We start from the raw sequence: 27677 nt of genomic DNA on the forward strand, positions 1-27677 counted from the left end.
AGTTTATCTCTTGTTTTTTGACTTTGTTTATGGAGTTTTAAATTTTTAGTTCAATTTTTAATTTTTTATGGTTTTCTACCTAAAATTTAGTTCTTGAAAGTCTGTTTTGTTTTGTTTGAGACAGTCTTGCTCTGTTGCCCAGTAGAGTGCCGTGGCGTCAGCCTAGCTCACAGCGACCTCAAATTTCAGGGCTCAAGTGATCCTCCTCCCTCAGCCTCCCAAGTAGCTGGGACTACAGGCATAGGCCACTACGCCTGGCTAATTTTATATATTTTTAGTTGCCTGGCCAAATTTCTTTCTACTTTTTAGTAGAGATGGAGGGGGGGTCTCATTCTTGCTTAGGCTGGTCTCGAACTCCTGAGCTCAAGCAATCCTCCCGCCCCGGCCTCCCAGAGTACTAGGATTACAGGTGTGAGCCACTGCACCCAGCCTAGTTCTTGAGAATCTGACTTCAGTAACTCATCCAAAATCTATTACAGGGCTGACCAGGGCCTATCAGAAGCCAAGGACGGAGCCTCAGGGAAAGTTCTCCCTGATTTCTTTCCCCCTCCACTCCTCGCTGGGTGGACACCTGCACCGCAGGACACCACGGTCCCCTGAGGACCGGCCATAGGGAGTGGAAATAGCCACATAGCTGGAGGCCCACAGGGCTGGGGCAGCACCCTGGCTCTCCCCACACTGGCTTTGTGGCCTCAGGTAAGTGACTCCCACCCTGTGGAGCCTGAGGGGGCATGAGCCCGACCCTACCGTGGGAATAGAGGGTGGCTGAGGGCTGGTGCCTTCTTGCCTTCACAGGCTACACTCTGGCCCAGGACCCTCAGCCCCTGCCATGCTTCCCATGCCCCACTGGACTGGCAGCCACTATGTCTGGGCCCCTGCCCTATCAGAAATCAAACAGATGCTCTGGATCCCCCAGACCTCTTTGGCCTCATCTCTGATCTCCAGCCTGAGCTTCCCACGTGGACGTGAGGGAGGGACTCAGCCTCTCTGACTGGGGCCTCTATGTGCCGGGGCAAACGTCTCCGTCACCACCTTTCCTTCCTTTAATCTCACTCAGTGTCACCTTTCAAAATTAAATAAGGCCACTGATACGTGAAAAAAAAACAGTTTTATCTACAATATTTTTGTACAAATATTAATGTAGTATCTACTGTGTGTCAGGCATAAATAAAGTGGTTTTTTTTTTGAGCTGTATGTTTTTTCCTACAATTTTTCAGTGCAAATATAGGTCACTATACAGAAGGTCTTCAACTTACAAGGGTTTGACTTAACCAGTCTTGCACTTTATGATGGGTTTATTGAGGTGTAACCTCACAGTAACTCAGGGAGCATCTGTATATAATTGTGTATAAATGTTTTTCCACTTAATCTAGGGTATAACTTTTTTTATCCTCCCAAAGAACAAATTATTCTGAGAACCAAGCACCGATTTACAAGTGCAATTCTGGAATGCAGCCCATTTGTAGGTTCGTACATTTTCCATCTGCTGTTCAATGCTAAGCTCTGAGAAGGCAAAGAGACCAGGTCTCCACAGTGACCACTAAAAAATTCTGAGGACGACTTACTAATTAATGAATCATGGAGAAGTGACCTAATCAACGGCATTCTGTCCTTAAATGTCCACACGTGTGCACATGCTGGTCCCTTGGGCTAGAGTCCTTCTCCATACCTGTTCTCAGAAGCCTGGGCCCTCGGCCAGCTCCCTGGAGCAGGGCCCCTGGCTGGGGTCCCTCTGCACTGCTGGTCCTGGGGAGTCCGGAGTTCATCACAATGAGTCAGCTCAACCCCTTAGTCTTAAAGCTCCCTGTGGGCACGAAACCCACTATGAGCCTAGGATAATTTTTCTGTCTTTGGAGCTTCCACAAGGAGACAGAGGAGGAACTGAGAAATACACTAAATATTTACATTTTATATATTTGTTCTTCAAACTCATCCCATTGAAGCTGGGGTTACATAAGTCTCCGTTGGAAGGATGAGGAAACTGAGGTCCAGAAAGGAAAACAGATTTGTTTGTGGTCATATAATTAGCAGGAAACCAGGTCTAGAATAATAGCAATAATAGTGACAATAGTAGCTGGAAATTGCTGATAGCTTACTACAGGCCAGAAGCTGCTAAGTGTTTTTCACGTGTGATGGTATTTAATGCTCACAACTGCCCTGTGAACGAGGAATTATTAGCACTACCTCACTAGTTATTGATGAGGAAACTGAGCTTCTAAGATGTGGAGTGGCTTGTCCAATGTCACCTGCTGGAGGGGTGGTGGCACAGGACTCACACCTGGGTCCCCCTTGCTCCCAACCCACTGTGCTACCTTGATGCCCCCTGTACTGAGTACCAGGGCTCCGAAGGGAGTGGAGAAGAGGTGGCCACACCTCCTTCCCCTGCCCTCACTGGCTCTCCCAGCTGCTCTCTGTGGATCAAAAACTCTTCTCTGCAGAAGTCAAGTTCTCTGGTTTTCCCTTCAGACAGGGAGAGTAAAGAGAGCTGGGTCCAAATCCTGGCTCTGTGACTTACTAGCTGAGTCCCCATGGGAAAGCCAATTTATTCAGGCCTAAGCATTCTCACTTGTAAAACGATGATGGTAATACCTTCCTCGTGGGGTCATTGTATAGACTGGATGAAATCACGTGTGCCAAGGACTTGGCACAGAACAGGTGCTGAATGAGTGGGTTTTCTCTTGGTGTGTTGGCTGAGACCACAGCCTTCCTCCACTTTGGGGGAGATTATTTTTCTCAGGAGGCAGGTGTCTCCTCTCCTAGCCCAAGAAAGTTACAGAGTGTCAACTGGTGAGGAAGAGGAGCCTCTCTCCCCTTAGTGGGTGGGGCATGATGTCTGGGCAGGGAGAAGGTCGCACCCCCACTTCCCTAACAAGTCCAACTGCTTCAGAGTCTGTTTAGAATCTGGACTGCCTGCCTTTCCACTGAGTCCAGGACAGGTTGCAGGAGAAGCCGGCAGTGGCATCGGTTTCTATGCCTCACATTCCACCTACGAGGAGGCAGAGTACCGTAGACAAGAAATCTAGAATGCAAAACATGTCACATTCCTCTAGTACATACATTTACTTCTATTTGAATACTGAAGTTTCCTAAATATGTCTGGCTTTGAAAGGAAGAACCTTCTTTCTCTGTCATGTTTTTGCTTTCTTATACCATACAACAAATGATTTGAATAAACTGTTAAAAATTGTTAGTCTTCTCTGGCATCCCACAGAAAAGATGCCTACTCAATTAGGATGTTTTTAGGTTAATGTGAGACTGTGAGCCTGGCTGGGAAGGAAGGGGAAGGAAAGGTGCTATGCAAAGAAGCTACAGTATTTCTCACCTCACCAGATCAAATCTTCCAAGTATGCAGTCCCTGGACTTCCTACAGGGAAAGATACTAATATCAGACCAAACAGACTGTAAGGGAAAAAATATTGCTAGAGATAAGGAGGGTCACTACATAATGAAAAAATGATCAAATCACAACGAAAACTTGTATGAAACCAGTAACACAGCCTTAAAATATATAAATTACAAATTGAGAGGACTACAGGGAGAAAAAGACAAATCCATGATCATAGTGGTAGATTTTTTTTAATTTCAGAATATTATGAGGGCACAAACATTTTGGTTACATGAATTGCTTTTGTACAGTTTAAATCAATGCTATAAGTGTGCCCATCACTCAGAGTGTGCATTGTACCTGTTAGGTGTGTATTTACCCATCCCCTCCTCCCCCTCCCGCCTGCTTGATTTCCATTGAATTTTACTACCATATGTACCATATGTGCACGTGTGTTGATAGATTAGTTCCAATTTAATAGTGAGTACATGTGGTGTTTGATTTTCCATTCTCGCCATACTTCACTTAGAAGAATGGTCTCCAGTTCCATCCAGGTTGTTACAAAAGGTATTAGTTCACCATTTTTTATGGCTGAGTAGTATTCCATTGTATACATATATCACATTTTATTAATCCACTCAAGTATTGATGAGCACTTGGTTTGATTCCACAGCTTTGCGATTGTGAATTGTGCTGCAATAAACATTCGAGTGCAGGTGTCTTTTTGATAAAATGACTTTTTTCCTTTGGGTAAATACCCAGTAATGAAAGTGCTGGATCAAATGGTAGTTCTGCTTTTAGTTCTTTGAGTTATCTCCATACTACTTTCCATACAGGTTGTACTAGTTTGCAGTCCAGTTTTAAAATGCCTCAATCAGTAATCGATAGATAAAGTAGACCAAAAAATGAATACAGATATAGAATATTTGAACTAATGAATTCTCTAGTTTTAGCTAATGGATAGGCATGTCACACTGCACCCATCATCTGCAAAATACACATTCTTCCCAAGCACATGTGGAATACTTATGAAAATTGAACATCGTAAAGCAAGTCTCTGCAAACTTCAAAGGATTTCTATCATATGTTCTTGTTTTCTGAGCAATAGGGTTATCAGAAATCAGTAACAAGGTTTTTCAAAAATGGTGCTGGAACAATTGGACACCCTCATGGAAACCATTAATTTAGTCCCTTAACTCACACAACACACAAAAATTAATTCAAAATGGATCACAAACCTAAATGTAAGAGCTAAAATTATAAAGCTTTTAGAAGAAAACATCGTAGAAAATCTTCCTGACCATCAATTAAGTAAAGAGTTCTTAGGACACTAAAAGCATGATTCATAAATGAAAAAATATCAATAAATTGGACTTAATAAAAATTAAACATTTTTGTATTTTAAAAGACAAGATCATGAAGATGAAAAGATAAGCCACAGGCTGGAAGAAAAAATTTGCAAATCATAATTCTGATAAAAGTTTTTTATCCAGAATACACAGAGCTCTCACAACTCAATAAGAAGGCAAATAACCCAATTTAAAAAATAGGCAAAAAATTTGAATAGCCATTTCACCAAAGAAGATACATGAATGGCTAATAAGCCCATTAAAAGATGCTCAACCTCATGAGTCATTAGATAAATGCCAATTAACACCACAATGAGACATCACTTCACACCTGTTAGAACAGCTAACATAAAGAAGACAGACAGTTACAACCATGGGCAAGGATGTAGAGAAATGGGAATCCTCATACATTGCTAGCAGGAATGTAAAATGGTGTATCCACTTTGGACAATAGCTTGGCAGTTTCTTAAAATGATAAACATAAATTTATCAAAAAAACTTAGTAATTTGATTCATAGGTATCTACTCAAGATAAATGAAAACACGTGTCCACAGAAAGACTTTTACATGAATGTTCAAAGCAGCGTTATTCAAAAAGCCAAAATGTGAGCCTGAGCAAAAGTGAGACCTCATCTCTACAAAAAATAGAAAAATTACCCAGACATGGTGGCATGTGCCTGCAGGCCCAGCTACTCAGGAGGCTGAAGCAGGAGGATCACTTGAGCTCAGGAGTTTGAGGCGGCAGTGAATTATGATGATGCCACTCCACTCTAGCCTGGGTGACAGAGCGAGACTCTATCTCAAAAAACAAAACAAAAAAAACCCAAAAAAAACCCTGGCATTGCACAATATAAAGATGAATGGTAAAATTCTTACTAATAATTTAAAATTTTTATTTTTGTTTACTAACGAATGACATTAAATAACATAAAAAATAGTAAGTTGAGTGAGAGACTGTGGAAGAAAGAAAAAAGCTATATATTTTAGTAGCTTTGATGCATGTTTTTCCTGTTTCTTGAACAAAGAGCCCCACCTTGTTTTGCACTGGGCCTCACAAATTATGTCGTCAGCTCTGCTTATAAATTCCCTTTTTACCTAAGCCAGCTTGGTTTAATCTTCTGTTATTTGCTAACAAGAATCCTAACTAATTTGGAAATTTAATTTGAACTTGGTGGAGGTTTTATATTTAGCCTGTTTCAACTATTATATTCAAATGAGAGGAAGTATGATGCAATGTAAAGAACATGGGCTTTTTACAGATACAGAAAAGAGGCTCAGAGAGGTTTACTAACTTCAGCAAAGTCACACAGCTTCCAGAAGGAGTTGAGATTTGAATTTGGCTCAGTGTGACTGTAGAAAGTTCAGTAGAACTTTCTGTGATCATGGAAATATTCTGTAACTGCAATATCCAATATGGTAGCCACTAGCCACATGTGGCTACTGAGACCTTGAAATGTGGCTAGTGCAACTGAGGAACCGAATTTCCAACTTTATTTAATTTTAATTAATTTAAATGTAAATGGCATGGCTAGTGCTACCGCACTGGGTTGCACAGATCTAGAACCTCTGACATTTGACTGACCCAGTGAATGCTTGTGGAGGGGCTGAATGGCCCCCTGGCTACCTCTGGTATGTGGCCCTGTCTGTGAGTGTGGGTGAAAGTGTTAGAGAACCCAGAAAGAGCCCGGTACATAGTAAGTGCTCAACAAATAGTAGCTGAGTGGTGTCATGGGTGCTCAGGTGTGATTTCCATAAATGACAAATCTAGACAAGAGAGACAAATCTGCCACAAGAGAGTCACTTTCCCTCATCCTCTGAGTCAAAAGTGGGAAAGGACCAGCCCTCAGCAGAGGTCAGGACAGCCCCTCGGTGACTAAGGCTTGCGGAATCCACACCCGGCTGGATTGGCTGCCCACAGAAAACCTTCCCGGAAGGGCCCAGCCTCTAGTGCGCTGGGGAGACGTGTCAGAGATTAAGGCGCCTCTGGTATGTCTCTGGAAAGCAGCCAACAAACCCAGAGTGTTGTCACCGCAAACCCATGTGGGAGCTCACGCGGCCCAACCCAAACTCATTTTGACAAACGGTTGAAGGGGTGAGGCCCAGCCTTGCTGGCCACACCAGCCCACTGATAGACCCGGGTTCCCAGAGGCCTCTGCTCTCGCACCTCTGGCCCCTCTTTCGGGACAGGCTCTCCTTCCCTCACCTCCCCCTTGGCCAGGGCCTCCTACCCTGGCTGCCTGAGGTTTTCGGCTACATGACGCCTCCTCTGGAAAGCCTTCCTACACCCACCTCCCCAGCCTGGGTCGGCCCCTCCAGTAGCCCTGGCGAATCATTCACCATTAATCATTAGTAAATAAGCCAACCCTGTCTCTCTCTACCCTGGCACGCCCTGCAGAGTTGCCCAGGTGAGAAACAGCTCATCTGCAAATCCACTTCTGCAGAGTGCGGCAGCTGCACCTGTGAGTTGCGATTCAGCGCTCATTTTGACAACTCCGTTTCCCTTCTCTGCCCGTAGCATCCTAATCCTCGTGGCTCGAGTCTCCTGTTAAGCTTCTCTCAGGCTCCCTACTGCCCATTAGTTCCAGCTGCTCCAGAGGACAACTCCTTGCTCCTGGGGGCGCTCCCCAACCACCCCATGTATACTTTCCAATTTGGGGGATTCTTCATCGAGGTGTCTTCAAATGACATGGTAACAAAAAGAGACTCGACTTTATTCTCATGGATTGTTATTTCCTTGTCAGAGCCACTTAAAAGGGAACTGGGGTTAACTCCTGGCTGGTGACTGTGGAAGGACCTAAGTTAGTGGGAGGAAAAGGAGAGGGGTGTTGTATCTGGGGTAGTCAGGGAAGGCTTCGAGGAAGAGGGGCATTTGATCTGTGACATTAGTGACAGGGAAGGACATTCTAGGCAAAGGAAATAGCAAGGGCAAAGGTGTGCAAGCTTCAGAGAGGATGCAGCATTCCAGGAACCTGCAGTTGTTTGGTGTCTTAGAAGCACGAGGTGTGACCAGGAGGAGGTGGAATGAAGAAGAGATGAGAAACACAAGGCACCGGAGGGCCTCGAATAACTTGCAGGGCAGCACAGACTTGATCCTGGAGGCTGGAGCTTTCCCAAGCGTGTTCCCCAAACACCAGACCCACAGAATTCTCTGTTCCAAAGAGGGACAGGATTCTGTATCCTCCACTTGGAAACTAACACATGCTGCTCTTGTAAAGGCTCTGCCAAAACGAATAACAACTACCTGTGAGTCTGCAAGGCACCAGGTAGTGCTGTAAGCATGTAGTGTGCATCCCTGTATTTGACCCATATCACAACCCTACAAACTAGGTGCTGTTTTATTATCCCCATTTTACAGAGAAGTTAAGAAATTTTCCCAAGGCCACACAGCTAATAAGTAGTAGTACTAAGATTTTAACTCCAGCAGTCTGACTTTGAGCTGTCTTGAAGTAAAGAACTTGCCTCATTTCCCAAACTTGTTTTTTATTTAATTATGGAAAAAATTTTGCATATCTAGTAACATTGTAGAAGGCAGTTGCTTCTTGGACAATGGTGAGCTATTAAAGGGTTCTGACCCAGGAGCCTTTTGATTTGATTTACAAATATCCTTAGTAAACTCATTAACAGTCACTTACACCAGGGGTCCCCAACCTATGGTGAGATGTATAATTATTTCATTATATATTACAATGTAATAATAATAGAAATAAAGTGCACAATAAATGCAACACTCATGAATCATCCCAAAACCATCCCCCCAATCCCTGGTCTGTGGAAAACTTGTCTTCCATGAAAACGGTCCCTGGTGCCAAAAAGGTTGGGGACCGCTGATTAAACGTTAGTGGGAATAAGTCTTTTCTTAGAGTCCCTCAATTTTCTTATAAGCTCCCCAAGGGCTGGTGCTGTGTCTCAGTCACTCCTGTGTCCCCCACTCCCCAGGAGGGGTGGCACTAAATGCTCTATAAGAACACCTGCTAGAATGAACTGTAGTTCCCCTGTTGAAGACAGTGGGAGCCGTGGAAAGAAAGGCCTGGTGTCCAGGAGGCAGGTGGTGGCAGGGTCAGAGTGTGGGGGGCAAGAGTCAGCAATGACTGTGGGGTGTGTCCTGGGACTCCCAATCTTGGAGCTGGAGTGAAAGCAAGACTCACCTACTTTGCGGCACAGCTAAAAGTCAGGCCTGGACCATGATCAAATGCAAGTCCAAGTATCTACCCTGAATGGTTCTCTTCTAGGCAGCAAGTAACCACCCAGTTAATCACAAAAGGAGGCATCTGTAGGAGTTGAAGATATAGCATGAAACTTTTGGTTTTAAGAGTCAGAGTCAGGGGAGAGAAAAATCTCTGAGACTTGTATCCAACCCCAGCCCCAACCCCAAGCTCCTGCAAAGAGCAGGGACTTTGAAGTTTGGTTTGTTGAACTGAAGTTCCTTACTTAGAAGGCACCTAGCCCATTTCTCTCATTCTATTATAAAAATGGGCAAGACTGAGACCCAGAGAAGGCAAGGTCACAGAGCCGAGTAAGTGGGACCAGAATCCAAGTGTCTCCTCCCAGTCGGGAGCCCACGGTTTCAGGGCTGTGCCCCGGCCCTGTCCTCTCCATCCCCCCCCCCCCATGTCATGAGGAGGCAGCCCCTGTGTGCACCACACCCCTGCGTGCACCCCACCCCTGCGCGCACCCCACCCCTGCTACCTTCCCACCCCCACCCCCACTGCAGACTGCACTCCCTGCTGCCGCCCAGCTGCCCCTAATGAGATTACAGATTCCTGGTGAAATAGACAAGGGTTAATTCTCCCTGGCTTTAAAGGGCAGGCCAGGCCACAAGAAATAGCAAAACAGAAACCCTTTCTCCAAAGCACTAAGCATGATGACGAACCCAACAGCCCTGCCCCCTGTTCTGCGCTCACCCTGTTCTCCCAGATACTCTCTGGGTGGCCCTGAGGAAGTAGATGCTATTATCTCTGCTGATTATTGTCTCCCTGGATGGGGAAACTCAGGCACAGTGAGACGAAATGGCTGGGCGGGGGTCACACAGCTAATAAGTGGCCGAGCAGGGACTTGAATGCTGGTCTCTTGGGCTCTGTCATCTTTAATAAAAATAATAGGCCCCTAGAACCTACAGGGGTTCTAAGGGCCCTAAGCCCAGCGTTAGGCTTCAAACAGCCCTGAGGAGTAAGCATCCCATTTCACAGTGCGTGGCACACCCACGTTTGAACTCAGGTCCGCTAGGCTCAAATCCTCGTTCCCCACAGTACCGCCAAACGCCTTTGAACCCATCTACCTGTTGGTGTGGTGGGAACCAAACCGACCTGGGCCTGAATCCACTCTGCTGCTCGCTAGCTCTGCGAGCGTGGCCAGGGACTCTGGCTTCTGCAGTCTCAGTCTCCCTTTCAGTAAAATGAAGGTGGGAACCCTCGGGTCTCTGGGCCGATTCCCGGTGGTCAGCACAGGTGAAGCCGCCAGACCAGGCCTGGCACACGGCACCTGCTCATTGCTCAGCCACCTTGGCTCCTTCCTCTGTGAAATGGTGACATTAACAGTGCTTACTTCTTGGGATTGGCATTACAATTAAATATGCTAAAACAAGTAAAATGGATCTGGAATGGCACCTGGTGCACAGTAAATGCTTAGTAAATGTTGGCAATGACTGGTATCTTATTGCCTTGCTTTCGATTCTTTCTGTAACAAAGTGGGCTAAATCAAACCGACCAAGCAAATGTTCCTCTTGTTCCTCCACCAGTGCCTGGTCCACCCGTCTGTCAAAGAGGAGCGCTGGCTTGGAGGCCCAGACTCCCAGACCACATGCCTGCTCTAGTTTCCCAGGCCCTAATCTTCTCCCAGCCCCTAATGATGCAGCTGGTAATAGGATTGTGGATTCCCTCTGGGCGGCCACACAGGCCATGGGCGAGGGGCTGGCGACTGGTGCTTAGCAACTCCAGCCACCTGCCTGCTGAGGAGCCGGAGCCCTCAGCCCAGACCCCGTGCCCGCGGCTGGCCTCACGTGCATGGAATGGTGCTGTGCCCCTTGCCAGTGGGCCAGGCTCACCATGGTGCCGGGTGCCATCCTGGCGCGGGGCAGGGACGTGTGCAGGCGGAATGGACTGCTCATCCTGTCCGTGCTGTCTGTCATCGTGGGCTGCCTCCTCGGCTTCTTCTTGAGGACCCGGCGCCTCTCACCACAGGTCAGCCCCCTAGGGCATCTCAGGGTCCCTGTCCAGGAGGGGTGTGTGGGCCTGCAGGATCTTACTCCACGGCCCCCTGTGACACAACAGTGTGTGAGTCCCTTTGCCTCTCTGGGTCGCAGTTTTCTCATCTATAACATGGGTGTGACAAACACCTTGCAGGCCTAGGCTCAGGAAATGATTATAAACCCAGGATGACCGGGTGACTGAAAGGCGAGGACGCTTCATTAGAACCACCGCAGGGCTAGGGTCTGTGGTCGGGGGGAGGTTGGGGTCTCGTAAGAGTGCTACAGGCACCAGAGAATGCCCCCTAAAGGCAGCTCGTATGACTAGGAATCCAGGAAGGGCCTGCTAGGCAGAGGGGACAGCAGGCTCGAGGCACAGGGGCTGGAATGTGAAGCTGGGGTGAGGCACAGCCCCACCGCCAAGCAGAGACTTGGGGCAACCTTGAGAGGCTTGTGGGCAGAAGAGAGACGTGGTTGGATCCGAGCTCTGGGGAGCTCCCTCGGGTGCTGTGTGGAGGGTGGCGTGGCGGTGGGGCAGGCGGGGGCCGAGTGACGGGCAGCCGTGGGGGGGACATGGCGGTGGGAGGAAAGGGGCAGACATGAGGCCTGTTTCCAAAGGGGGAACCTCAGGCTGTGGGGCCGATGGGGTGAGGGGCTGGGGGACGGGGAGGCCCCAGGTTTCCAGCCCGTGTGACTGCCATGGTGGAGCTGCCTCACCTGGGGAAGGGCTCCTCTCCCTCTCAGCCCGTCTCCTGTGGGGCAGGGAGGGACACTCACATGGCATTAAAGAAACAATTATTCTGGTACTTGGTGAAACAGTAAGGAAGACTTTATTCAGGACTATTGCCACAGGCGTCAAGACCTCCTGCGGGAGGGACAGGACTCAATTGCAAATACAGCAAAGGCAGCTGAGGCTTTACAGCCAAGGAGCAGAGTGAGGGGGTCGGTGGGTGGAAAATTACCAGCAGGAGACATCCAGGGCAGGGGGTTCTTGCTGAAGGCGGGCCGGGGTGACCAGACATTGAGTGTGGGGTGAGGAATCTTACAGATAAGGAGGGTGATGAAGGGTGGGATCCTCACTAGATGGACTTGGCAGGATTCTTGCTACAACTGGACCACGCAGGCCAAAGACAAGGCCCAAGGACAAGGCCTAGTCGAAAAGAGAGCGCAGAGGAGCCTGTCTCAGGTTTGGTCAAGGAGAGAGTCTTTGTCACTGGGCTCCTGGAGGAGTCTCTATTCCAAAAAATTCCTCTTCCTCTTCCTATAGCTCACTGAAGTTTAATACTCGCTCTACGACTGGGGCTCAAGGAACCAGACTTTGTTGGGCGTTGAGCCCACTATTACTATAGTAACCCTGTTAAGCCTCAAGCAGTTATTTAGGGAGAAGCTTGAACTCTGGAGGTAAAGAAACCCTTGACTTTGACCCTGCTGGTAAATGGCTAGACAAAATCCCATCTCTTCTCTGGGCCTCAGTTTCCTTATCTGTAAAATAGGGTAGGGTGATATACGTCTACTAGAATTGTTGCGAGGAATAAACCAAGGATTCATCAGTGCCCAGCATACAGTAAGTGCTAACTGATTGCTACTTCACCCCTCCCTCCTTTATCCCCTGTCAAAGTCCTACCTACCTCAGGAACCATCTCATATTCCATATCTTATAAAAAGTCTCTCAGACCGATCTATGTCTCAGATGATATTATCCTCCCGCACTCGCGCCAAGCACGTTCCTCCGCCGTGCCCCACCTGCTGGCTACCCTGCCTCAGAGCTGGCTACGTAGGTGCCTGTTTCTCCCACCAGACTGCAAACTGCCGAGCACCGACCACATGGGCTTTCTGGAACCACAAGGTGAACATAGATCAGTGTCAGGCACAGAGAGAACACTCAACTATTGCTATAATTAACTAGAAATGAAACAACAATCTGCAATCTGCTCTCTTTAATTTTCCTAAGCAAAAAATATATCTATATATTTCCTGCAGGAAGATTATTTTGAGAAAACAAATTGGAATGCATATTATTAAAAGCCAGACTCATCTGGGGCCTCCTTTGCCAAAGCTGCCGTCCCCATCTGTTTGGAAATGCAAACATATTCCGGTCTGGATTAACCTGCCAGATAAATCGAAGGAAGGATATGCAGCCTTAGAACAATTATTTGGCAGGAATTGGCTTTCTCAGCATCTTACTTTGAAATCCAGCATTTCTCCGTTTGATCTCTTTGCCTGTGACTCAGAAACTAAACTTTCTTATTTTGTAGGCTTATGCAACAAGCAAAAATCATAAACAATGTGGAAAATGGTAGAATGTTCTATTTGTGAAAAGAACTTACAAAATCATAGGATTTTTGTCTTTGGAGCATCTCATTTAAAAAGCTCAACCATTTTGAGATTTCCAGTTAAACCACGGCAAATCACAGTTGCGTCCATTTTCTTCTCCTTCCTAGAATTCCACTAATGTCATAGAAATGGAATTCTAAAAGATAAAAAACACCAAGAACAAAGAGATTATAAAAGGGGACACAGCTAAGAAAAGAAATTGAGAGACTAAATAAGTCAGGCAAGATGGAAGTAGTTGGAGTTGAATGAGCTCATTTAGCAGAGCACAGGAAGCAACAATCTTACATCTGTGAAGTTGATACCAAGTCAGTTTGTCTTGCAGAACTCCAGAGGACTCTGGACGTAAGAGTGCAAGGTGCTGCACTGGGCAGGGACGAGGCATGGAGTTGAAAGCAGAGGCAGAATTTTGCAGCCAGAGCAGTTAGGCCCTTCCAGTTCACATAGTCAGGGGACTCCTCATCCACCCATCTCTACCCCACTGCCTGCCCCAAGGAACCAGCGAAGCTTGCCTTGGGATATTAGGCCCACCTGTGTGCGTCGCCCGGGGGTGAGGGGTGGGGGATGGGAGGCACTTGCTTCAAACTAATTAGCAGACACCTGCATTCTGAACGTGGGCTCCCCCAGCTTAAAGACTGCTGTGAGTTGAACTTGGGCATAGCCCAATTCTCCAGCCAAACGCAGGAAGAGACTTCTCTCACTGAAGCCTCAGAGAAAAGATCTCTAAATGCCGCTACAAAGGAGATTTCTCTACCATCCCACCCAGCCCCAGTGAAAAAGCCATTCGTCACCTGTCACTTTGCCCTGAAGGACCATCTGTTCACAGGCCCCACTCACATACACAGTTTAGTGCTTCAAACTTACGTATGGGCAGAAAGCCAAAGTCACCAGAAATGTCAGGAAAGCTGCTAACGTGGAAGAGACTAAACAAAGAGAAAAGAGGGTCTCTGATGAAGCAGAGACAATGCCAGGAGTGGGAGAAAACTTTTAAAATCTTTTCTGAAGCTCTTCAGAGCTATGAGCGAAGACATGGTTACCATAAAACAGAATGCCTTCAAAACTTGAAGGGGAAATGATTTTCAACTAGGAATTTTACATATGGCCAGACTAGTATCAGAGAGAAAGGTAGGATAAAGGCATTTTCATTTATGTAAGGACTCAGAACTGAGTTTCTCTGCTATTCACCCTTACTCAGGAAGCTGCCAAAAGAGATGTTCCAGAAAATTCAGCAAGTAAACCAGGGAGACAATGGATCCTTATACAGGATAAAGTTCCAGAATGACAGTGAAGACACCCAGGACAGCCGCTGGGCTAGAGAGCAGTCAGTTCAGACTGGAACAGGAAGATGGAGAGCTCTTGGACTGAGGTCTCGGGTGGATTAAAAGGGAACTGACGTGCTTGAGTGTATAGAAAATACCGTTGTTAGGCATTTTTTTAATTTCAAAAAATTTGGCAGGTACAAGATTTTTTTTATCCCTCCTCCACACCCTCCCCCCTTCTTAGTTTTCAATGTCCTTTACCCCACTTTGTGCCCATATATATCCCTGCTTAGCTCCCACTTATGAGCGAGAACATGTGGCATTTGTTTTTCCATTCCTGAGATACTTCACTTAGGATGATGGTCTCCAGTTCCATCTAAATTGTTGCAAAGGACATTATTTCATTCCTTTTTATGGCTGAGTACTACTCCATGGTATATATATACCACATTTTCTTTATCCACTCCTCAGTTGATGGGCACTTAAGTTGGTTTCATATCATTTCAATTATGAATTGTGCTGTGATAGACATTGGGGTGGTGTCTTTTTTATAAAATGACTTCTTTCACTTTGGGTAGATACCCAGTAGTGGGATTGCTGGATCGAAGGGTAGGTCTGCTTTTAGTTTTTTGAGGAATGTCCATGCTGCTTTCCATAGAGGTTGCACTAGTTTACATCCTCATCAACGCTGTATCAGCATTCCCTTTTTACCACGTCTGCACCAACATCTATTGTTCTTTTGACTTTTTAATAATGGCCATTCTGACAGGGTTAAGGTACTATCTCACTGTGGTTTTAATTTGCATTTCCCTGATGACTAGTGATGCTGAGCATTTTTTCATGTTTTTTTTTCCTTTTGTATATCTTTTGAAAATGTCCGTTCATGTCTTTTGCCCACTTTTTAGTGGGGTTATTCATTTTTTTCTTGTTAGTTTGTTTGAATTCTTCATAGATTCTGGATATTAATTCTTCATCAGATGTATAGTTTGTGAATATTTTCTCCCATTCTGTAGGTTATCTATTTATTCTTTTGATTATTTCCTTTGCTGTGCAGAAACTTTGCATTTTAATTAAGTTCCATTTATTTATTTTTGTTGTTGCTGTATTTGCTTTTGGGGTCTTACTCACAAATTCTTTGCCTAGGCCAATGCCCAGAAGAATTTTTCCTAGGTTTTCTTCTAGAATATTTATGGTTTCAGGTCTTACATTTAAGTCTTTAATCCATCTTGAGTTAATTTTTGCATATGGTGAGAGATAGGGTTCTTGCAGGCATTTTAATAGATATGTTAAAATGTTTGGAAGAAATTAATGGGTGATTCTCAGAAAATGAGATAAATAAAAATAATTCAATTATCTTCCGAGGGAAAATGATGGTTGTACAAGCAAGGAGGCGTGGTTGTAGCACATTACTTGGCTCAACAATGAACAATATTTGATGATGCAAATATTGTAAGCTTTGACTATTAATTTGCCCCAAATTTGGTGTCAATATAATGGGAGGAATGGGAGGAAGAAAAAGGAGGTTGGAACTAAGTCCTCATCAATCATGGCAGGGAATTTAATAAATGTCCAAATGATAACTCAAGAAATAGCATTATATGGTCAGTTATGGAACTAGAATTAAGGAAAATAAAAGAAATATCAATAGCATTATAACCATGTTATTTAGAAATATTGACACTAGGGGAAACAGCTCGAGGACTTGAGGATGTTCACTCCTGGGAAGTTGGGAGGTGGGAATAGACAGAGGTGAGGAAGGAGCTACATTTTTATCATTGAGCACTTTGTAACTTAAAGAATACATACATGGATTAAAGTTAATTAAAAATATGGTCATGATGGGTATATTTCTTTAAAAAGCAGATTTTCTGGTTGGAAATGGTAGCAGAACGGAACTACTAAGTAGCGCTGGGGCTGACATTCAGTGGGCGAGCCACCCCCTCTCCCAGTTCAGCTTCCTCCTCTATGAAGTGAGCGGCCTGAACTAGAGGATCTCTGTGACCTTGTCACAGAGCCAACGTTCTGCAGTTTGGGGCTTTTCAAAGCATCAGATCATTAGCCAAGTATGTTTGGCTTTGGTTAAAAAAAAAAAGTTGCGAGAACAAAAATGTAACGTGGCTGGTGTTCGAAAGTCCATTTATCTGCCTCCCCCTCTGAAGACAGTGGCCCCAAGCTAGGGTTGCCAGAAATAGCAAAACTAAATTAAATTTAAAAATCTAAAAACAGCACACTCAGTTAAACTGGACATTCAGATAAACAACAAATCATTTTTTGAGTATAAGAAAAGAATGAATTATTTGTTATCTGAAAATCCAATTTAACCGGGCTTACAGGTCCCTTGGGCTTCAGTGGACAGGTGCCGGCCACGTGGCCCTGTTCTTTGGGTGACAGCTGAGCAGGCGAGGATTTGGTGCCCCATAGATCCAAGGATGGGCTGCAGCCAGCCGCCCACGAAGGGGCTGACATAGAATTCAGCCCCATAGGGGCTCTTGGTACTGAGTGGTGTCTCCCTCATCCAATGCAATGTTCCCTCTTTCGGCACTTAGGGGAGAAGCGCCAGAGAATGGACCCAAACAGATAGAGAAACTGACCTGCAACAGGGCCATGGGCTGCTTGTGCGCCAGACCCTTCATTAACCAGGCTGGGAGCTTCTGGGGCAGGAACCATGCCTCATTCATTGGGGGGTACCCAGAAGGATGCCTGGCACAGTGTGGGTTGTATGAATGTCCACAGTGTGGACAACACGCAGCCCTGCCCTCCTGCCACTTACCATCTGGTACATGAGACAGATTTTATCCCACGGGTGGGCGGGTGAATGATGCAGATGCAGGGAATGCTGGCATTTACTGGGATCACTGAGCACCTCCTCCCAGCCAGGCGCTACGCTGAGTGCTTGTGGGCCTGCTCTCATTCAAGCTCACCCAGTGAGTTCTCCCTCAGTGACCCTGTAGGGTGCAGTCGTCCCCCCTTATCCACGGTTTTGCTTGCTATGGTTTCAGTTACCTGTGGTCAAGGTTGGTCCAAAAATGGGCGAGTAAAGTACAATAAGACATTCTGAGAGAGAGAGAGAGACCACATTCACATAACTTGTATTGTAGTATATTGTTCTAAGTGTTCTATGTTAGTATTAGTTATTGTTGTTAATCTCTTACGGAGCCTAATTTATAAATTAAACTTTATCATAGATATGTATTTATGGGAAACAAACATAGACTATCTGCAGTTTCAAGCATCCACTGGAGGTCTCTGAATGTGTCCCCTAAGAATAAAGAGGGACTACTGTAGTTATCATCCTCATGTTACAGATGAGAAAAACTCAATACTCAGAGTGGTCACAGAAGATGCTTAGGGCCACACAGCTGGTTTTGGCGGGGTGGGGGTTGCCAGGGTTGGAAGCCAGGTCTGCCTGGTCCCAAAGCCGGTTCTTTCTGCGTGGACTCTGCTGCCATGGGCTCCACAGGAGAGCGCAGGTGAGACAGTGCTTTGAAGGTAGTAAGGACTTAGGCAACTGTGAAGTCTGCATCACCTGCTAGAACCCAGCTCTTGCTGTGTTTTCAGGAAATTAGTTACTTCCAGTTCCCTGGAGAGCTCCTGATGAGGATGCTGAAGATGCTCATCCTACCGCTGGTGGTCTCCAGGTGAGGGGCAGAGTGTTTGGCTCGGTGGGCTGGGGCGGGGAGCGGGGAGGGCAGATTCTGTTGATGCCCTGCTCCTGCCAGGGGTGCCCCAGGAGTGGCGGGGCTGTGGGGCCTCTATGGACAGTGTCACAGGCTGCTGAATTCTGGGTTATTTAGAATAGTTATTAGTTATTTAGTCTCATCCAGTGGACTTTTTAGTGGACTGAGCAAGTGATTTGGAGTCATAGCACATGACTTGACCCCAGGATAGCTCAAGACCAGGGAGTTTGGGGATCGTATCCCAGAGGAGGGGCTCATTTATGGGGATGCAGCAAGGCAGGGGAGGAACAACAAGCTCTGGAGATGCTCCAAACATGATGTCCTGGTTCAGCTGTGTACTATGCAGGTTGGGTAGCCTTGGACAAGTTATCAAACCTCTCTAAGCCTCAATTTCCTCACCTGTAAAATGGGAATAATAACATCTACTTCAGAGGGTTGTCACAAAGACTGTAGGTTGTGTATGCTAAGGTGCAGGAGGCTGGGTCTCAGGGGGCTGAGAGAAGGATAGCGGGAGGGGAATTTGCATGGTGGGCTCCTGTTCAGTCATGGAAGACCTTGAACACCAGGCTAAAGAGAGACTTTCCCCAGGAGGCCAAGTCGTTCTCCATGGACATCACTGGCAATCACCTGGCCCCTACCACCGATGGGCTAGGCGACCTTGAGCAAGCCCTGCCCCTCTCTAGGCCTCAGATTTTCCAGATGTATGATGAGCTGGCTGCTCCAGGTGGGATCTAAGAGACTTTTGCTCTGAGGCCGTGGGTTTGGAACCTGCACCTCCGAAGACTCCTCTGTGGGGAGGAAAGTGGACAAGCCCCCGAGTCATGGGGGATGTGAGCGGGTACTGTCCCCTGGGGACAGCCTCCCAGCCACCCTGCTGCTAAGGAGGGAGCCAGCCCTCTGCCCTCTCCCTCTTGTGAGGCAGAGATAATGTTCCCCAGGCCAAGGGCGCCAGTTAATGGTACTCTGTGCTCTCCCCAGGGAGGCTCTTGCAGGCAGCATTTAGATCTGTCAGGACTCAGCCTTCAAGGCTCTGCTGAAATGCCACCTCCCTCAGGAAGCCTTCCCTGACTCTACAACCCGCTCTGGTTATTGTCTCCTCTTTATGAATCTTTTAAGTCATTCAATGAGTCAGTGAATCTGTCAAGGTCACCAGCGACCTCCACGTTGCTAAATCTAACGGACACTTGCAGTTCTTCCATGTGACCTCTCCACAGCAGCTGACACAGCTGATTGCGCCCTTGTGAAGTACTCTTCCCTGTGGCCTCGCCCTCTCCTGACGTTTTGCTGCTCCCTGCCCCTCCATCCCAGCTTCTCTCCTCTACTCAACTCCCAAGGGTTGCAGTTTCTCAGGCCCTTTCTTCTCTAGCCTCGTGGCTTTAACGTACCACCTACAAGCCCAGCGCTCCCAGTCACAGCCCTCCCTCCCAAGCTCTCCTCCGAGCTCCACATTTGATTAAGCAACTACATAGTTGACATCTCCACTTGGATGCTTCACAAGCATCTCAAGTTTAATGTCACCAACTTGTGACTTTTAACCCAGCAAACTGGCTCCTTTCCCTGTTTTCTGCTTGTCCGTAAGCAGCAGCTCAGTCTACCGGGTGTTCAGTCAAAGCCTCCGCGGGTGTCGTCTCTCCCTCCCGCCACGGCTAGCCCATCAGCCGCCCGCTGACTCTGCCTCCCCAAGGGAGCACAGCTGCATGCTCACTCCACCCAGAACACGCTCTTCTTACACACGTGACCTCCACAGTGACCTCGCTGGTGTCCTGCTTGGATCTTGTCCCCCTCCCACCCAGAAAAGCAGCCTAGGCCACGCCAATCCTTGACCTTCCATGGTGTCCCTGACTTTTAGAACCAACCCTAAGGTTGTTCTCCTGGGCCAGGAGGCCCTGCATGGTCTGGCCCTGCCTCCCCATCTCATCTCGTGTCTCTCACTCCAGTCCCACTGGCCTGGGGTCCCCTGAGCAGACCAAGCCCTGCCCTGCCTCAGGGTCTGCACATATGCGGTTCCTTCTGCACGGGACACCCTTCCCCAACATCCTATACCTCCTCCTCCTCCTGGCCTCAACTTGCATGTCACCTCCTTAGGAAGGCCTCCCCACCGGCCCCCTTCACACCACCCTGGCTGCCCTCCTGTGCCCTGTTCCTGTCCCCCCGCACTTGCCATACGTTGTCATTCTGTGTGTAGTCACTTGTTGACTTGTTTCTTTACCTTCCACTGGACCATAGCTCTGCGAAGTTGGCAACGCTGCTCTGTTGAGATTCAACTCTTGGTGTCAGCACCCAGCCAGGTGCCTGGCACATAGTGGGTCCTCATTAATACCTGCCCAGTGAATTAATGAATCCAGCCATCCCGCATCATGCTTTCTGGGTGCTTGGCCCCGTACTGGGTGCTGCAGACACCAAGATGACCAAGGGACGGTTCACAGGCTGTGGAGGAGACTGACAAGAAAGTAGACAGTCCCCAACAGCTAATAAGTGTGCTGATGGGGACCCCGTCCGGCCACTTTCTCCACCCTTACAGCTCACCGTCCTTACTGGCTGGGTGCTGCCTGTCACTCAGAACACAAACACCCCCACGGCAGAGGCCCGTGTCTGCACCCTGGTGTCGGACAGGCCTGAGCCCCCGTCCCAGCCTGCCATTTACTGGCTGTGTAGCCTTGGGCAGGCCACTCAGCTTTTACCGAAATCCTGCTCTGAAGTCCGAGGCCTGGGTCCTAGACCTGCCTGCACCATGAATGATCGTGTTATCTGGGGTCGGGCACCCACACTCTGGGCTTCTTTACCCAGTGACTAGGGGCCCATCGGCTCTTGGGTTCCGGCTCTCAAACCCCTGGTCTCCCTCCGCTAGACTCCAGTGCTCTCTCTTGGCTGGAAATGGCATGTGGTATTAACTTGAGAAAAGCCAGTGTGTGTTCGCACATTTCACTTGTTTATCATACAGTCTGGGCTGATGCAGAGCAACTGTGTCACTGAAAAATGGAAGTGCCCTCAAATTTTCCTACCAAGGGAGAATAAAACCTTCACAGGAGAAAATGACGCATTTCTGAGCCCTAAACCCCAAATCCCTGAACTCTCCTGCCTCTATCCCAAGCTGGTCTATAATCCATCCATCCATCCACACTGTTCCCTGCCAGGCGTCCCTGCCCTCAAAAAGAAATCACTCTGGGCCGGGCGTGGTGGCTCACGCCTGTAATCCTAGCACTCTGGGAGGCCGAGGCAGGACGATCACTTGAGCTCAGGAGTTTGAGACCAGCCTGAGCAAGAGTGAGACCCCGTCTCTACCAAAAAAAAAAAAAAGAAAAGAAAGAAAGAAAGAAAGAAAGGGAGAAATTAGAAGCTCCACAGATGTTCTGATGGTTTAAAAACCCCTGATTGTCTTGAGCTCAGACAGGGGCTCCAAGCTGTGACCCAGGAGGCGGGTTTTCTGTGACATCATTGCTGCAGGGCAGCGGGGGAGACAGGTTCATTTACTGCTAGTTCTCATGACCTGCGAGTCTGGGCCCCAGAGCTTGGCACTGTGACTATCTGCTGCCACCTCTTCTCCAGGACAAACTGCCACCCTTCCCCACGCCAAGCCCCTGGAACCAGGCTGGTCGCTCCATGAGTCCCGAGGCACGCCACAGGTGTGCCACACCTGTTTCCATACTTTTGCTCACACTGATCCCCTGCCACAAATGCCCCTCCCCCTCCTCTTAATTTAGTGTTAAGTCTCGCCCTGTGCTCAAGACCTCGCTCAAGTTTCTGTCTGCGAAGTCCTCCCAGCTCCCCATTTGTTGGTGACTAGTGAAGGCTTATCTCCACCCTGGCACTACGTATAACCCTGCATGTGCCAAGTGTCACCAGTTCAAGGCATTCGCAGTGGTGGCTGGCAGATGGGGCACAGGCACCTTTTTCTAGTACAGTAGTGGCATCCATCTGGGCAAACAAATTAGCCTCCCCATCTGGAATAACCACTCATCTCAGCAAACAAGAAGTGCCCCTGCTGAGTGGCAGGGCGGGGTCAACAGGACCCCTGTGAGGGAAGGGTTGTGTGCGTTGCTGTTTCCACGTGAGATACCTGGAGGGGATCAGGTTCATCGCCCCCTTGTCTTTCACACTGACCTCAGCCAGGTGCTCAGCGTAACAGACTAATGCAGAGACTGGAGACCTCAAAGAGAGATGATGAGATATAAAGGGGAGTGGGCATGACAGTGAGGGTGGATGCAAGGTGGGAGGGCCCACCACCTGGAAGGGGGACAGTCACGCAGACACCAAGCTCCAGGGAAGGAGGCCCCGTGGGAGGGAGGTGGGGCCAGCAGGGTTGACGCCCGGCTCAGTCACTCTTCCCACATTCCAGCATCTTCCACCTCTTGGGTTTCTTTTTTCTAGAATCTACTGTAACCCCTAGCCTGATCCCTCTGCAGACAGGTGTGCTATAGTCCACTCAGTGCAGCCTACCCTTGGCTGCTGGTGGCTTAGTCGCAAGGAAGGAGGTGAGCAGGCAGGACAGGCGGGCGTCTCTGCTGATCTGCAAAGGGTGCAGGGCAGGAACAGGGGCTTGATGTGTGAACTAGACACTAACCAAGTCTTCTAGCGCCTGAGCCTCAGTGTCCTTATCTGTAAAATGGGAAGAACACCCCCCTTACAGGGTTTTTATGAAAATTAAATAAGATAATGTACCAGCATATCTCCTGGTGCATTATAGATGTCATATCTTTGTTTTTCTAACTGACTAAAGTGTCACCAGCCTTCTCCAAGGCCCAGGCATTTCATGAAACCCTCTACCTCTGTTTCTGCTCCAGCAGAGAGCCCCTTTGGATGGCCTCTCCCTGCCTCATGGTTTTAAACAGCACCGAAGCTTACTAGGCTGCTCCCCTGGAAAGGCTCCCTTGACTGAGGGAACTGGGCTGCTCCCTCAACACCAGTACAGACTGCGTGCTGCACCCCCACCTCCACCTGAGTTGTGCACACCTGCGTCCACAGTGGCCTCTTCAGGGGCACGGACCGGGTCCCGCCCATCTCACAGGATACTGGCCTGGTGCCCAGAGCCGGTCCTCGCACTGGGCCCGTCAAAGCCTCCTTGTTTCCCATGAGTTCTCAGTGCCTACTGCCTCCCGCTTTCCTCTGCCCTTGCACCCCCACACCTGAGCGGCCTCTGCCAGTCGCCCACTCACATGGGCGTCCTTTGCTTCAGGTAGTTCGTGAACTTAGCAACTTCCCTGGCAGTTGGGAGAGAGCCCAGGTAAGGATCACATGTAGAAGTGTAAGGCCTGCTGCTACCTCCTGGGTGTGTGTGTGCGTGTGTGTGTGTGTGTGTGTGTGTGTGTGTGTATTAGTTATCTACTGTGGCACAGAGACCACTGGTTGATCCCCCCCACCCAGTCTCTGTGGGTCAGCAGGCTGGGCAGGGCTCTGCTGGGTCATCTGCTCAGCATCTCCCAAGGTTGCACTCAAGGTGTCAGATGGGCTTCGTTCTCCTCTGAAGGCTCAACCAGGGAAGAATCCACTTCGCAGCTCATTCGGGTTGTGGGCAGAAGTGATTTCCCTGTGGCTGTTTGTCTGAGACCACCTCGGGTCCTGGAGGCCGCCTGCAGCTCCCGGCCTCCTGGCTGTCTCCACGGGGCAGTGCACAATGTAGCACTGTACCTCATCAAGGTGATTGTGTCACATAATCCCAGAAGTGCCATCCCATCACCTTCGTCACGTTCTGTTAGAACAAGTCACATGGCCGGGTGCGGTGGCTCACGCCTGTAATCCTAGCACTCTGGGAGGCCGAGGCGGGAGGATTGTTTGAGCTCAGGAGTTTGAGACCAGCCTGGGCAAGAGCGAGACCCTGTCTCTAGATTTAAAAAAAACAACAACAAAAAAGAGCAAGTCACAGGACTATCCAGAACATGGCTCATTGGAGTTGCCTTAGCGCAATGGTCCCCAACCTTTTTGGCACCAGGGACCAATTTCATGGAAGAAAATTTTTCCACGGATCAGTGTTTTGGGGTGATTCAAGCGCATTACATGTATTGTGCAGTCAAACCTCTCTGCTAATGATAATCTGTATTTCAGCCGCTCCCCTGCACTAGCATCACCGCCTCAGCTCCTGGAGGTTGGGGACCACCCCTTAGGGCATGTCCACCTCCTCCTCTCTACCTCTGCCCCCAGACGAGTCAGAAATCCTGCCCTTTGTCTTTCATTGGTCACCCCACTCATGCTGTGTCCCTGGAGTGGGGTGGGCTTGCCGGGGGGCTGCTGCTTGGCTTCTGGTGCAGGTGACTCATCAAGACATTTTTCTTGAACAAGTACAGCTCCCTTCCCATAAAAGGAACACTGAAGAATACAACTTCATCTCTGTCATCTGATTTCTCATAGCCCAGTACAGGGTCTGGTACACCGTGGGTGCCTAATAAATGCTTATAAAGTGAATAAAGTGCAGCGAGAGGGAAGTTGATCCAGAGTTCAGGGAAAGTCTCATGATCAACATTTGAACTGACCCTAGAGGAGAATTAGGAGCTGTCTTTTAAAGATGTTTTTGTACTTTAAAAAATGAGATAAGCAAATTACAAACATTTTGGATAACAGGAAAACATCCTCTCATTTCATGCCCCTAATTCTGTCACTGTTATTTTTTTTCTCTAAATGTTTGTTCTTATCATTCTTAATAGTGATACTAAGGTCCCCCAGGTCCAGGGTGTGGTCCTTGGCTGAGCGGTTCAGAAGCTCAACCTGTCTGGGTCCCGGCATCCTGTGATGCTGGCAAGAGGTGACCAATAAACCCAATGCCAATTGATTCATTCGCAGAGGTAAATACACTTGCCAAGGAGGACAGATGCACACAGCCTCTGGCCAGAGCACCTCTCCCCGTAGGCTCCGCATGTGGGGAACCCACTGGTTACATCTGTTTCTTGGTAGGATCGTTTAATTATTGAATTGTATAACCGGTGTAGCTCTGGGTCTGCCCTTTTCAGTTCGTGTCTGCCCTCCCTCCCACCCCCAACCCTATGATATGTGCATTTCAGTGAATTTGATGACATGTGCTCTGAAAAAGAGAGAAAATCATTTAAAGGAGGCAGGAGCTGCCCCTTCTAAGGGCCGTGCCCTGGGCGAGTGCACCGCGGGAGGGGAAGGCCTTCCTTGCCCTCTGCTGGCCTCGGTGCCCAGGTGCCTCTTAGCATGCGAGCACCTCCCCGCGGCCAGGGAGACGCCAGGGCGTGAAGAGAGGTATGGTTTACACATCGTGGCCTCTGAGTGTGTGCTGACTGCTTCGTCTGTTCACCTAAAACAACAGCAACCCGCTCCAAGGCTGGAAGAAAAACTGTCTTGAATGAGCTGATACAAATCTATTCCTCCCAAACTCTAATGGGCAACTTCAGGGATTTTCAAGGGCAAATTTAGTTATGTTTGGTTTCTGCCTTATGTACTGACTTGACACTGAATGTGCAGAATGTGTCCCTGCTCCTTTGTAAAAGCAGGAAGCCCAGTGCCTTCCTCTTGAGGCTGTCACCCTACTGGCCAAGGTCAGCTTCTTTCATTCAGTGGAAGTTTCCAGTGCCAAGTAAAGAGAGAACTGGAACATCTAATCCTGCTCCCAGCCCTGTTGCTCAGGTTCCTTCCACATGGTGCCGCTGTTGAACACAGGTCCTGCGTGGTCTGGTAGACATCCACCAGGTGTATATCCCTGCTCAGGCCACAGGGATGCCCCACTGTGGCTCCTAGGTCACACCGAAGTGCTCAGTCATTGTTCCTCAAAGCAGCCTCCGTCATGCCCTGAGATTAGCTCCCTGTGGGTTGAGCCCCAACTCCATTTTCCCTCCTGGTGGGGTCCCCCTGAGGGCCTTTAGTGCCAACAAGACCTTGGTTGGGAGACTCTAGTGTACCATGACACTAACTTCAAATTGCAGAGAGCAGGGGTTAAGGCCTTAGCTTTTTCTCTCCGAAGGCCCCTGAGCCTCTCATGCAAGTTGGTACACCTTTCCCTGACTCCGCAGGTCTCACATTCCCAAGGAGGGGAGCTCCTATCAACCCACAAAAGGCTCCTGTCCCCTGGACAGTGTGTACCTTCTTACCTTACGTTTGCTACTCAAACGATTCTTCTCAAAATAAAATTGGCTGCAAGGGGAATTTCACTGTCTACCCATGAGGATAGAAGCCTCAGACAAAATTTAGAAAATTCTGCCTCACATTACGTTGGCGTAGGAATGAATAGTCTGATGGATGGGACCTGCCACAGCACCGTGATGTGCCTGAACCGGACCCCTCTCCCACGGGTGGGGCCTGCACGGGTGCCCAGTTCTTTGCCACTCTCAGCTTTCTTCCCTGTGTTCCCACCGTCGACTGGTTCCATGGTTTCCACCATGCTCATTACACTTTTATTTAGAAAAGTCAAGCCTCTAGGGCCTGGGAGACTTCCTTTCCTATTCTCCCCCAGTAAGGCCACTTGTCACGACTCTGATCCCTTTTGCTTTTAATTTATAGCCTAGCCCAAAAAATATTGGCAACTTTCAGTTCCTTTAAGTTCTTAGAGCATACCTTACTGTGATTTCCACAAAAATAAACCTGTAGCTTGATTTTTTTTTTAGGAGGGGGGGTTTACTTGACATGATGCCATGAGAATTTCCATGCTGCACCCTCACCTTTGGACCCTGTTTTGCTCTTCCACTCAGGGGCCAGCGCAGAGTTTGCAAAGCCCTTTTCCCACCACCAGGCATTGGGGTGCTGCTGGGTACAGGGTGGGGCATCCCTCTGCCCCAGGAATCCGGACTCACCTCAGGTTCTGTTATTTACTGTGCTCTTAGCCTTAGCCATAAAATAGACACAATGCCATCTGCAAATTTACAAGGCAGGTGCCAGCAGGTGCTGTGCGTGTGTGTATGTGTGTGTGTGTGTGGCCTGTCATGGCCCCACTGAGGCGGGATTTGCATCTAATCTTGAGAAGTCAACAGATCCTTGTTTTCACACATCCCCAGACAAGAGCGACACCAGGAACCAGGGGTGGGTCAAACCAGCATCTGGATGCAGCTAGAGCCTCCAATTCTCCACTTGCTTTTTGCCAAACCCTCCTCTCCCCTCATTCTTCAACATCTTAAACCAGGCATCGTTCAAGGCAAACTGAATCCATGTGTTTGTGATTTACTGATGCCGCACACGGCAGTGTTTCGTAAGCTCCACATCACAGCAAAGAAATCCAAGTGTGCATGTGGGTCTGTGGTGTGTGTGTTGTGTTGTGTATGTATTGTTTTCCTTTCTATTTCTTATAAGAATTTTAAACTGATTTTTCTTAGAATCAGGAAATCATGTTTGGCCAAAGAAACTCAACACTCTTTTCTCCCCCTTCCTGAGGGACTCCAGTTTGGCAGAAAACTCCCAAACACCCATGTTCTGACTTATTGGAGATGGTCCTGGGCCAAGCAGCTGTCAAAGTCTGGTTTGGGAGCCAGTGTGCAGGGGGCAGCTGCCCGGGCTGCCTGGGACAGGCTGCGGGAGGGAGGCAGGCAGGAGCAGTGGGCAGCCAGAGGCCACGCTGAGTGCAGCCTGTGCTCCTGGACGCTGCCCTTCGGGTCATGGGGCTACCATTCTCAGCCAAGT

General features: G+C 48.4%; 1 protein-coding gene across 1 annotated transcript in view; it reads left to right on the top strand.

Annotated features, from left to right (window-relative positions):
- Positions 1–10556: 10556 nt before the first annotated feature.
- The window catches only part of SLC1A7 (solute carrier family 1 member 7), a 45228-nt gene continuing 28107 nt past the window's right edge, over positions 10557–27677 (top strand). Inside the window, exons 1-2 of the mRNA XM_045547989.1 lie at positions 10557–10850; positions 18004–18083. Of these exons, the coding sequence (XP_045403945.1) occupies positions 10674–10850; positions 18004–18083 (257 nt within the window). The 5' untranslated portion in view covers positions 10557–10673. The remainder of the gene's footprint in view (positions 10851–18003; positions 18084–27677) is intronic.

Source organism: Lemur catta, chromosome 3 (assembly GCF_020740605.2).
Source record: "Lemur catta isolate mLemCat1 chromosome 3, mLemCat1.pri, whole genome shotgun sequence".
In the NCBI taxonomy this organism is placed as follows: Eukaryota; Metazoa; Chordata; class Mammalia; order Primates; family Lemuridae; genus Lemur; species Lemur catta.